This window comes from Uranotaenia lowii, chromosome 3 (genome assembly GCF_029784155.1).
Source record: "Uranotaenia lowii strain MFRU-FL chromosome 3, ASM2978415v1, whole genome shotgun sequence".
In the NCBI taxonomy this organism is placed as follows: domain Eukaryota; kingdom Metazoa; phylum Arthropoda; class Insecta; order Diptera; family Culicidae; genus Uranotaenia; species Uranotaenia lowii.
Window position 1 is genome coordinate 129,742,445 of NC_073693.1, and position 13,015 is coordinate 129,755,459.

At 34.2% G+C, this 13,015-nt stretch overlaps 1 protein-coding gene and 1 long non-coding RNA gene across 7 annotated transcripts in view; one reads left to right on the forward strand and one right to left on the reverse strand.

The window, feature by feature from the left end:
• The window catches only part of LOC129756256 (coronin-1C-A), a 59,772-nt gene that overhangs the window by 31,737 nt on the left and 15,020 nt on the right, over positions 1-13,015 (reverse strand). For all 6 annotated transcript variants that reach the window (XM_055753063.1, XM_055753068.1, XM_055753064.1 and 3 more), the window contains exon 2: positions 6,615-7,101. In XM_055753063.1, coding sequence (XP_055609038.1) covers positions 6,615-6,812 — 198 coding nt within the window. In that variant the 5' untranslated portion in view covers positions 6,813-7,101. The remainder of the gene's footprint in view (positions 1-6,614; positions 7,102-13,015) is intronic.
• LOC129756257 (uncharacterized) lies at positions 2,754-3,598 on the forward strand. The gene is made up of 3 exons (XR_008739427.1): positions 2,754-2,891; positions 2,950-3,235; positions 3,298-3,598. It is a non-coding gene; the product is annotated as an uncharacterized LOC129756257 (long non-coding RNA).

The following is a 13,015-nucleotide window of genomic DNA, read 5'->3' on the forward strand; positions in this document are numbered from 1 at the left end:
GACTGCTTCCAAAGGCTACCGTTTTTTCTGCAAAGTACTTTAATAGCTCCCTTTAAAGTAAATACTGTACTTAAGTTGGACCTGAACTCGGGCCATTATGCAAAAATGGTGGTGGAGTAATAAAAAGTCAAATATGTTGTTTTTTGGGCTGAAGGAGGACAATCGACTAAATTTGTTATAACTTAGACCTGATAGAACTGTTTTTATTATAAATCCCACGCCATGATGAAATTTCCGCGGTGAAAACCGGGGGAATCAAAATGAAAAGAGTTTTAGAAGGTTTTGAATCCGACAGGAATTTCATTTTTCAACCATTCCCCATTGACTCCACTATGAAATACATGCTAGTTGTTTCGCGTTTTTGATTTATTGATAAAATAAGAGTTTTTACGTTCATTTTCCCTCGAACTTTAAGATAAGGCTTAAGATATTGACGACTATTTCCGTGCAACTTCAAGCTTGAGATAGATACTGTAAAAAAATAATTTCTAACTTTTTATTTTTGGAGATATTTTACAAAAACTAAAATTCGATGTTTTTTTAAATTAATGATTTTTGTTATATGTATATTAGACGGCTGAGAAAATGACTGTTTGCCCCCATATCAGACTTGTAAACCATCGACATTTTCTCTGACAGTCGCACAGCCTGCTTTTATCAGTTTCATTGTTCGTGCCATCAAAGGAATGCGACCGAAAACTTGCCGAACAGTCGACTACCATCAAACGAAACGACATTCATTCTTCTTTGTGTGATTGTCGAACGAAATGTCGTGTCTTGGTCCACGAGAGCGATAATTTGATGGTCAAACGACCATCATTCCCGACAGTTTACGACATCGCCTATCTCTTTCACGCAGCAGAACTTACAGACTTAATAAGCAAATGCAATCTTTTCTATTCACTCCCTCCTGTTGAAAAAAAATTCGCCACTCTGCAGCGCCGGGTGATGTTTGGATGTGTTGGTCGAACAATGTGGAACGATTATCTCGATTATCTACGCAAGAGGGATGAAAGTCAAACGACTAACCACAAAAAAGATCAATATTTCATTTGACATTTTTTTGCTCTCCGATCAAACGATTGCGCTCTCCACGATTGTCACGAACGATGTGTGATGGTAGTCTCCGGAAAAATTCAAACGATGGTGACCACTTACAAGCCTGCCCCATATGCATTTTTCTATGTCTTTTGGGTCACCAAGCATCAGTGTAAAATTTGAGATGATTTGGCGGATTCCAACGCGATTCAATTTTGTATGGAAATTTGTATGGAAGAAGACATTTTTGCGTATTAAATCAGCCAGAAAATTTAAATAAGGTTGAAATGTGTTTGTCTTTAATTATTGGTTTTGCCTATTTTTAACCTTTTTTTGGCATCATGAGAAGAATGTAAGGCTTTCATGAAAAAAGTCAAAAACGCTAAAATTAAAAAAATATATTTTGAATTTGTTTTTGCATAGCATCGAATATCTTCTAGGGCTTGTGATATAGGCCAGTTGGCAAGTCAGTTGCTTTCTGAGCCTATGTTCGAGCCTGTCAATGACTGTCCGCCAACTGCATCGTTGATATAAGTCGGGAATGACATAAAGATGTTAAAACGACTGTAATCGAAACAAAAAAAATCGAATATCTTCTGGGGTCAAAGTTAGGCCTCATATCTGGCGATTTTGGAAAATTTTTTTTTGTAAATTCCTAGAAATTTCTAAACGAAAGTTAAACTCGTTGCGCTAATTCAGGACTGAATGAATCGCATCTAAAAATTTTATTTCCATTTGTGGCAATAAAAACAACCAAAAAAAGGTATGGAAGGTGTAAAAATATATAATTTGAAATTTTCATACTAAGCTTGCAGCGGTCTAATGTATACACACAAAACTTTCGGGGCTCCACTTAGCAAAAATACACCATTACTTCCTGTTAGCAAATTTTTTTTTTACTGTTGAGTTAGCACTTTCTCATTTCGCCTTGCAAATTGCTCGATTTGAGTAAAAATAACCCATTTGCTACTTATTTTAGTATTTCCAGTAGCTTGGACTCGAACTTTTAGTCTGTACTCGAACCGTTGTCAACGTTTCGTTCCGACAGGCATTTTGTTTGTTTTTTTTGTGCCGTTTCGGAATTCCATCGAAACAACGAATTGAGTATTTCCTGAGACAGATTGTGGTAGGGTAGCTTTTTGTTTTTGTTTTGAAAAATGTAAACACCAACTGATCGCCATTTTGATCTGCACTGTTCAATGCTTTCTTTTAAAAACTTCTTTAATTAAAAGCATCAACGAACCTTCATGTCTTAACTTGTTATGAATTTACAAATCATTAAATAAAGAATTTATACGCTCCTCACCAAGGTGCGCTTGCAAAACCACTACAATTGCATTACCAATTTCATATCGTTACTATCTGGTAATTAAACATACGTAATGTTGTTGTTATGCTTACCCTACCACGATATGCCGAGAAAATGTAAACATGAGAATTCAGCTGTTCGTCTGACAAGTGGGGAAATGCCTTATTGTGTTTATACCGTTTATACCGGCAGATGTTTTTGTTTGTCGTTCTCGGGGGAGTTCAACAAAGGCTGTTTCATGATCCACCTTCCCAGATAAGTCGATAAAGTTATCGATATGAAATCATCCGGCGCGCATAAAATGGTAAATATGCTTTTTCAACATATGCCGCCGCCGCTGTGTTTATAAAACAGTTCTACCTACAGGAAGTTTACGTTCCAAACGGTTTTGTAAGGCACTGGAGAATGGGACCATTAAAAAGTTGAATACGAGTGTCCTGCTCGTTTGCAGGTTCCTGGAGGATTTTCCATTGGGTATTGTGATGGCCGTTCCGACAAACCTTCGGCGGATGGAGAGTTTCGAATGACTGCTAGCAAGTTTGATGTAAGTTGTAACTTCGATGATGATCTTGAAATTTTAAAACCAATTGTTTTGTTTTCAGGAAGGTATCGGCGCAAAGGACATCAATTGCCCCAGTTAGGATAACTGGAATCCGAATCGGAACAATATTCCGAATTAAAGGAGGTAGACAAAGTTTGAGAAGTCGCCTTGTGGCATCAGCAGGAAGTACGGCTGGACTCGATACAGTTCAGCAAGAAGATCGGAATAGAGGAGAATGAAATTCATGTGCTGTACCCGAAAGTGTGATGGCTCATTAACGTTTGCGGGCGGACTGCCATTCTTCAATACCCTCTGATTCGTACGGAGAATATCACCAGTATTAAGTGGTAAATAAGACATGAATGCAGTTAAAACTCTTGATTATTTTACTTTTTAATTGTTCAAATAGGTGTCCTTGAGAAATATTGAATTCCGGAAGTGCAACCTGATTCAAGCAAGCAAGCTAATCAAAAATTGGCTTAGTTAACCGAGGAGGAGCCACCGGAATGCCATAGGAAGAGCAAACACACCACCAAGTAACAGGTAAGGAAGGATTGTTGGTAGTTTATTTAAAAAGCATGAGTGTTATACAAGTACATACATACCTGCTGACCTTTCTGAGATATAAATCCGGTTTTTTTCTTAGTTTATTTTTTGTAGCAGTGTTTAACCCTTGTGGCACTGTTTATTAATTTTTTTTTTCATCCAATTTGACGAATGTTAATTTTAAAGGTTACCTTGCTTATATTTGTTGGTTTTTTTTTTGAATAATTGAAATTGTTAAAACCGAAAATGTTAATCCAATTCAATGTAGCAATATTAATTTCTAAAAGTGAAATCAATACTGATGTTATGAAATCGCTTGGTACATCTTTGTACCTGAAAATGATCACATTTTCATATGTGATGAAAGAAATTAGAGAAACATGAACTATCAAAGAACGAAAGAACATAAGCCGTAAATATCATGAAAATTTCGAAAAAGATACAACGGCTCACCGACAGGACTTGAACCTGCAATCTCCGCTTCGGTACAACGGCGCGTTAGCCAATTCCACCACGGTGAACGTGGGTTTTTTAACTAATGTCTTTATTTTCAAATTGGAAATCTTCAATTAAATCCATGATAATTGTTTGAACTCTGAATTTTTTTTGGTATGTTGTTTTCTATATTTGAATTTAAAACTTAGTCTTTAAATTTTTTGGTTTGAAATGTACAAAAGGCAACGGGCAAATTCTAATTCCTAATTTTACTTTTCAGCATCCATTACTTAACGCCAAACATCTAAGCTTATGATTGATCGCATGCGTCGACCAGTTCTGGATTCATAAGAAGAATCTTATTGAAAGCACGATGGGACACGATGAGTAGTTGTGCATTGCAGGCGACTAGAAATTTATTAAGAAAAAATAACAAAATTCTTTTAAGTGGGGGATGAATAAACCAATTGGTTTAAAACAATGGTCCGAAAATCAATCAAAACAAACACTCAGGATGCGTTTCCTGTTGGAAACATTCCGATTGTATAATGGGATAGCGCCTCTCGCTACTGCTTCGCCTGGCTGGTATGCAATCTCGATCAGCGCTCCTATCAGCTATGCAAACCGAGTCGCATCATTCAGAATCATCGGTTCAGCAAACATCGCATATCGGAGATGAGTGAGATACAAACTGATCCATTCTGAATGTAGCTCACTCAGTATCTGCCTGAATTATATGAAATTCAAAATTATTTTTTGCAGGACGAGAAAAATCAAACAGTTGTGCGGGACACCATAAATTCTCAGTAGTTTTAACGTGACGTACGACATTTTAATAAGAGAACTTGTAAAAATTGAAAAACACGGCGAAAGTGAACATCTTTCCCTCACAAACACAACTTCAATTTGATTTTGATCATACTGATGTTAAAAAACGTTATAACAACAAATAAATTTATTAATTTGCTTTATATCAAATCAAACAAAATACGCTAATGATCGGCTTCATGTATCATTCACTCACTGCCTGATCCATTCACTCCTGATCGAAGACCAACAAGATTCGCCATATGCATTGCGCATTGGTGATATTCCAATTTGATGATGGTGCTGCACTGTTTTGACAGCAAGCATCGTGCGAGGTGATCTGTATTTTAGCGATGAATTGAACGATCGATGATCGGGTAGGTCCAGCAGCAATCAATAACGAAACCCGACCGCTGTACGTTCAGGTGCGAAGTGCAATCAGAAACATTCATTGAAAATGAGTGATATTCAGAACACTGGTTTAAAATCCCAAAAAAAAAAAAAAAAATCTTTTAAGTGTAAATAAATATCACAATCGAACATTCATTTCTCTTCATTTCTTGCAGAAAAAAACAAAAACGCCTTTAAAATTTAAAACTTACTAACATTCTAGTATTTTTTCGGATAAATTTTATTTTGCTAAAATTTTAGCAAACAAACTCTTTTGTTTGCTTAAAAATTAGTAAAAATTCAGTCAGGACACATTTCGCTATTTTGATAAAATTTTAGTAAAAAAAAATTGCTAAATTGATTACTAAGTTTTTAGCTGGTCAAATTTGAGCAAAATTTTGCTAATTTTCGGCCTCGAAAATTTTGTGTGTACAACTTGTTGGTCAAAAAGTAACTTCATTGAAAAAATCATCAGAAAGTTCATATTTACTCTCTAATTGAACTACTTCTACTAAAACATTAGCTACAGATCAGTTAGAGTCAATTAAATACGATTGAAAAAATCACACTAATACACACAAATACACTGACATTGTCTGTATTGAAAGAAAGGCAAAAAGGTTTTTAAAAATAAATATTCTCCAGACGAAATATTTTGACATCAAATTCTTTGATGGATACGTTTAGTCGGTTTGTTTTTTGGTTTGTATAGTAAAAGTAAAGTGCGAGTCGGGTAGCAGTACATTTTGAGATTATCACAAACTGAGAACAGTTAAATTCAAAACTCTGGCGTAGATTGATAATGATTTAGACTGCCTTCGTCCAGACAAAATTTTTGAAAGCTAAGATTGATATAAAAGTAGTATTTGCTTGACTTCATGCAGAAATGTGGAATTTTTAATGGTCGTAATTTTACCACTGACCACACTGACATGACACTTAGAACAAAAATTCAACCATTTTCTGTCTAATTTTTTGTTGTCAGATTTTGCAGGTTCGCAATACCAACGGCAAGTGGCGAACCTGAAAAATTTGACAAAAATGCCCTGTAGGTCCTGTTTAGTCCGATTTTATCGTAGAAATTGCGTGTTATATTTTTAAAGTTGGGTGGCATTTCCTAACTGGGAAAGCATTTCTTCAAATCGATCGATGCGCACTCTGGAATCGACATTGCGTACTGTTGGAAAAATTATCCAGAAAACGGAATCGAGTGTCCAGTCAGTATGGTCAGTGCTTTTACCCCACATCATTTGAAATATTTCCCCGAAGGTGGGGTAAACGTGCATTTCCACTAATGCTATCAAATCGATATAATTAGTAAAGTCTAAGGAATAAAACGGGTAAAAAAGGGTATCACTGCTCTACACAGTAAAAAACTCCATCTTCAATTTTGTCCAGCTTCTGTACCCTAAATAAAACGAAATTGATCTAGCATTTCCCAGAATCGATTTACGATTTAGTGTACGGGTTCCTAAAATCGGATGGAAACTTCGAAAGATCCGATTACCCATTAAGTCGATATAGAGATTCGCAAACAGAGTCACCTACCTTGTTGTGTGGCAGCACGATGAAGGCACCCCCGCCGGCCGATTCGACGATGATGGCGAGGAACTTTGGATTTACGGCACAGAAGGTCGAGTCCCAGCTGCTCTTGGACACTCTGATGTTATCGTAGCATTGCTCCCGTTTCAGTGCTTGGCCGTACACGTGCCGAAATTTTGAACTTCTCACCACTCGAAACGACATTTTCTTTTGAGAAGAGGAGGAGCAGCAGTAGTAGGAGGAGGTATTTTTTAAGTGCGTTCAGCTTCTTATTTCCTTCTTTGTGTGTGTTGTATATTAAAAAAAACAAAAATCTTCTTTAAAGGTGTTTTAATAAAATTCACCTTATTTTGATTCTTCACGTTTGGGTTATCACTTGAATTGATTTTACCTATTTTGATATATTCTTCATTCACAAACTCAAAAACCACAAAACACAATTTCGATCTTAAAGGTAAAAAACACACTTTGCATAGACACTAACTTTTACAACCTGTAATTGAGAAGAGGGAAATATTTGAAATTAATTTGCACTTGCTTCAAATTCTTCGTCGAGGCAAATGTATTCAATTTTGAAAAGGTGAGCTTTGCGTTGATTGACGAATGCTCTTCTTTTTCAGGGCGCTGTGGCGTTTGCGCAGGATGGATTTTCAATCGAACTTCTTCGAAACAGTCCCGATGATCACGGTGATGATGATGTCAGCTCTTTGGATTTAGAATTTATTACGTTCTTCGTTCGACTCTCCCCCAAGCAAAACCGTGCTATCCTATTCACTGAAGAGAGGAAGAAGAAGATGGTTGCCGCAGTCCGTGACTGTGATTGGTTCGCCAATAATGGCGCGCACGTTTATTCACAAACAGGGCCAATAATTGTTCGCACATGTAGTGTAGGCCTACAAGAGATCACATTTGCGTCCTCGCTCAAGTAGTTCCTGGAATGCAACAACGTAAAGTTTTCATCACTATTTGTCTAATTCACTTTCAATGTTGGTTTCGATATTATAGATTTCCGACTTCGACGAACGGCGGACGATTCTAATGAGGACACTGAGGCTAGGAACTGATAAATGCTTCCAGCCATTACATGTGGTTATCAGTTGTCGATAACACACCTTTAATTAGAGATAACTGGGACTGAGCAAGTTGTCGATAAATGTGTTATCAATTGGTGGTGTAAGAAGGTGGATTAGATTAAACATAGTTTCAGCGCTGTTTAGTGAAAATCCAAACTTCAGGCGTGACTCAAAAATATTATACTTTGTGGGTTATAAGTGGGTTGGTTTCTCGGTTTAGAGAAAACTTTATTTATTTTTTATTTACATAGTATTCCGTCTTACGACATAACTTGACGAACATAATTCCTAAAATTCACTCACTTTAGAGAAAACTATTTATATATTTAACACACATAAAGAGTTAAGGCACTTTTTTCAACGAATAGACACATATAAAATCTCAGTGAAACTTCATGCCTTTTTACAGATCTAAATTTTTAACACTAAGCGTGCATCTTTCAAAGATATAATGGCTAAGATCTATGTATGCCGTAACCTAGATTTGCTCTCATAACCGTTGGCTTAAAAGGCTTAGGGCCCATACATTATGCAAACATTTAACGTTAAATAAAAAGAAAACCGCAAATTGGAAGAAATGAGTGGAAAAAGAGAATTAAACAGTATTGTCGCTGAATCCCCAAATCGGAGTTTTTGTCAACATTAGCGACGGCAACATCACTGACGACATTTCATGTTGACCAGACATCTATCAAACATCTTGCAAGTGTCAGAACAAAACAAAAGAAAGGGTTGCCGATTGCCGAGGTGTTTGATGAATTTTTCATCGTCGCTGGTTGGCAAGGTGGCCAATTACCAGCGCGAGAACTTCGAATTTCATGAAATTTTTACAAAATCTAGTTCAACTATCCAACTATTACTCCACAAAATTTGAAGACTGTAAATACTATGACTGAATATAAAAGATAAAGCTATTCTCGCGAAAAAGCGAAAATTTGATATTGCTTCACAAGATTCGCTGTATTTTTGAAAAATTTCATTGAAAATATTTGAATTTTGGCTAAAAGATTTAATAATGTTTCATGAAAATCGATTGATGCTGTCAAAAATAAGACCGGTTTTAGAATGAGGTTTATTGTCGCCGAACAAGCGATTTCATACACCGATTTTGATGAAACTCGGCTAGGTACTAGATCAAACAGTTTTACATCTTCTGGTCAAATTTCAAATATTTTCAATGAAAATTCTCTAAAATACAGCAAATTTTGTGAAGCAGTATCAAATTTTCCTTTTTCACGAGAATAGCTGTTTCTTTTTTATTCAGTCATAGTACAGTCTTAAAATTTTGTGAAGAAATAGTTGGATAGTTGAACTTGATTTTGTGAAAATTCCATGAAAAAGTATCAATTTAGACAGAAATCGCAGCTTATTAAAGTTGGAAGCAAGGGCGCTGTTTCACGCGATTTCACTCTTTTTTGAACGCTAATGTATATAAAAATGGATTTCTGTCTGTCTGTCTGTCTGTTTCCTATAGACTCGGAAACTACTGAACCGATTTTCTTGAAACTTGGTAGGTGGGTGCCTTTGAGGCAAGATAAGGTTTCTATTATAGTTTGAGCCCCTGCCTCTTCCTGAAAGGGGGGAAGGGGGTCTCCAAGGCAAAAAAAAAAATGTTTACATAACTTGAGAACCATCCAAGCAAATGGTAGTTCCAGTGGGGAGGTTGAAAGGGAGGCTTTCATAAAAATTTTATTGCAAATTCAATAACTATTCACGCAAATGGATCCAAATTGGCTTGGGAGGATATTTGGATATGGGGAAAGGTTCTATGATTGTTTGAAACTCCTTCCGATTTGAATTGGGAGGATAGGAAGAGGGGAGGGGGGCCATACATATTTATACTCGATAACTGATCAAGGAGGAGTGATAAATTTGACATGCGAGGGTATTTGGATGAACGAAATATTTCCAAGATGGTTTGAAGCTCTTCCCACCTTTCATTTGAGAAACATAGGGGGAAGGGGCTCCCATACAATTTTTTGAATTACTCGATAAAAATAATTTAAGCGATAATATTTTAAGCAATAATATTTTAAGCAAATGAGGTCAAATTTGTCATAGGAAAGTTTATGAAAATAAGAATTTAAGACTTCTCCTTTTTATGACGTGTTGTGAGCCTATTTGGTTGAATAATTCCACTGAATCAAAGTAATCGAAAGATTCCCTATAATTCAATCACGGTATAACAAAAGTTCAGATTACGGTATTTCGATAGTAACTTACTATCTTCTTCAGTGAGCGTTTTCGATTTCGATAGAAAACACTCACTGAATCGAATCGAAAACGCTAACTGAAGAAGATAGTAAGTTGCTATCGTAAGTACTTATCCTTTCTTTTTAGTGGAACTTGAAAAAAGAGAAACGTTCGAGCAAATTTTGCATAGAAGGGATTGAGGTACGAGAAATGGTTTCTCGATTTATTAAACAGGGAGACTCTCATAATTATATTTTTAATGACTTGGAAAGTGATCAAGCCAATGGAACCACATTTGGCTTTTAGACAAGTAAAACGTTTATTTCGGTAGAATTTAGGAACTTATGAATAAATAAATACAGAGTCTTCATTTTAGATATTGTTGTTGTTGTATGCTTATTTTAAGAGGGTTTTTAGCTTTTAGCTTTTATTCTCTCTTAAGAACTGTACATTAAATTTGCTTAAATAAATATATTATTCTCTTTAAGAAACTTCACAAGGTTTTTCATGAACTCAATATTATCACAAATTATTTCATCAACATTTTCACCAAACTTGAACTGTTTTCTTGAATCATCGTATGACTTGCTTTCCTTCAGAAAATGTTCAACGGACAACGATGTTTTGCATGGGATGCAAATAGGTGCAGGATGATTTTAGATACAAAATAATGATTGGAAAACAAATTTAAGTACAGGTTTTGAAAACAGAAAAGATTACTTAAAAAAAAATTTTTTTTTGTAAATTTCAATTAAATTTTGAAGGTGTAGCAAAGCACACCGGGTCAGCTAGTATCATTTGAAATTAAGGAAAAAAAAATCGCTCCGACCAGGAATCGAACTCGAATCTTCTGATTACCTCTCCGACACCTTATTAATAAATCGACAGATGTAAATTAGTCAAACTGTAGCTTTATAATTCAGTTGACTTCATCGAGTTGAATTCGCTGCTAGATTCTACGGCAGAAAATGCTCCTCTGTTCGCCCCGAGTCAACAAGTTAAAGTAAAACGCGTTTTTAAATTGATTAAAATGAAAAATTAAAAAAATCAATGATTGGAAAATTTAGGAATAATGTGTAACATGAGTACGTACATTATAGATCAAGATGGTTTAACAATAATAAGAGCTTATTTTCCGGTGCTCAAAAATTATAATATTTTCGTCTTGTGAGAACCTAATTGTTTTTTTTTTAAATTTCTGTAAAGATCTTAAGAAGATTTATTTTGCTACAAAACTGATCCTCGTTTGTATCAAGTTTTCAAAAATGCAATACAACTTCTGAATCAGAACTGAGGTCGGAAGTTATAAGCAGAAATATGAATTGTAATGAGAAATAAAAGACGCTATTTATTAACAAAACCAAAATAAGACATTTAAAATTCCTCATAAATCTACAAATTTTAACATTGAGGGATCGTGATTAAATATTGAGCTTCAAATTTTAAAATCAAAATTAATAATCAGGCTTTAGCTTAAAAAATAAAAATGTATAACTTAAGATTTTAATTTCATAATTTGAAATGGGAATCAGTCGGCATGAGGCTTAGAAAATGCTAAGGACATTTGAACACCAATTTTTATTAATATAAGAAATCGTAATCAGAATAAGAAGTCATAATTTGGACAGATAATTAATTCTAAATTCAAACTGAGAGGTTATTTGAAACAAATCGGTATAGGAAAAAATTGAATATCTGGAATTAAAAATTTAGAAAACCTCGAACAGAATCAGATAAAATAATTCAGATGTCAATAAATATAGACTACCGTTGTTCAATTAAAGGAAATCTTTCGATTGCTTTGATTCAGAAAATAGATTTAATTCCGAATCAGGATAAAAATCATTGAAGAATTAAAAGTCGTACCAGAAATGAAAATGGTCGGTTCCCTTTCAAATATTAGTTCAGAAATATAAATTCTCAGGTTAGAAATTAAGAATAAGAATCAACTATCAAATCATCAAGGTATCATCATGCATTAAATTCCGAAACTAGAATCAGAAAAAATATAACGAAAAATTAGATATGATGAATATAAAAAAAAACTCAAATCAATCAGAGCAATTGGAAAGGATTAGAAAAAAGGAAAATTAAGTAAATGAAAATTGGAATTTTTTTTTTATATTCGAGATTCCGAAATTTTATGTTTGAAACAAATGATCAAAAATCAAAAGCAAGAAATTGCAGCAAGATAAAACAAAATAATAAAATTATCGTTAAAAATTGGAATTGGACGAAAATGGTAAGAAATCCTAATAAAATATTCGAGAGAGGAATCACACTTGTGCTTCAATGATCAAATTTGAAATCTGACCTCAAATTGTTTTTCAAAGTCTTATTAAGAAGAACAAATAAATTTCGGAATTCAGAATCAGATTTTTTACTCAAACTAGAATGAGAAATACAAATCTGGATTGGCATTTATAATTCAGTATGAAAAATGCGAATTCAAAACATGTTATGAGAAATCATGAAATGAATAATCAAATCATAAGCTAAAATTATTAGTAAAATCTGAATTGATAACTCAAGGAAGCAGTCGCCTTTTTGGTGTCTATTTTTTAATAACTGATTTTGGCATTCCAATTTAAAATTATTTCTCATATTATATTCATCACTTCTAGTTTTGGTGATCAGACGTATGAAAATTTTGATTTTTTTCAGTTTTTAGGAATATCGATCGGGAAGCCTTAAATAAAAACCTAAAACTGATTATGAACCTATTTATTATCTTTCATTCATTCGATCAAGGATTGATATCTAGCCTAGGTGTTTTAGTTTTAGAAAAACAACGCTTTAAAAGTGAAATTCCACAATTTAAAAAAGTGTAGATAAGATTTCAACTATTCCTCAAGAAAGTTTTTATGTATATGATATTGAAGATTTTAAGACATTTATCAACTTTAATAAAGACTGTCAAACGATTTGACTTATGCTTTAAGCAATACCAAAGACTTCATTTGGTTTGTCAAAATTCCCGTATGTTTCTATCAATTCTGAATATTGACAGAAAAAAATTTCTATAACTTTTTTCTCAGGAATCAAAATTACTCGCGGTTTTTGGGAAAGTTGGTAATAGAGTTGATACCTTTATTTTCAAAATATTTGTGATTTTTTATAGTTTTGTCAAAAAACTGCAAA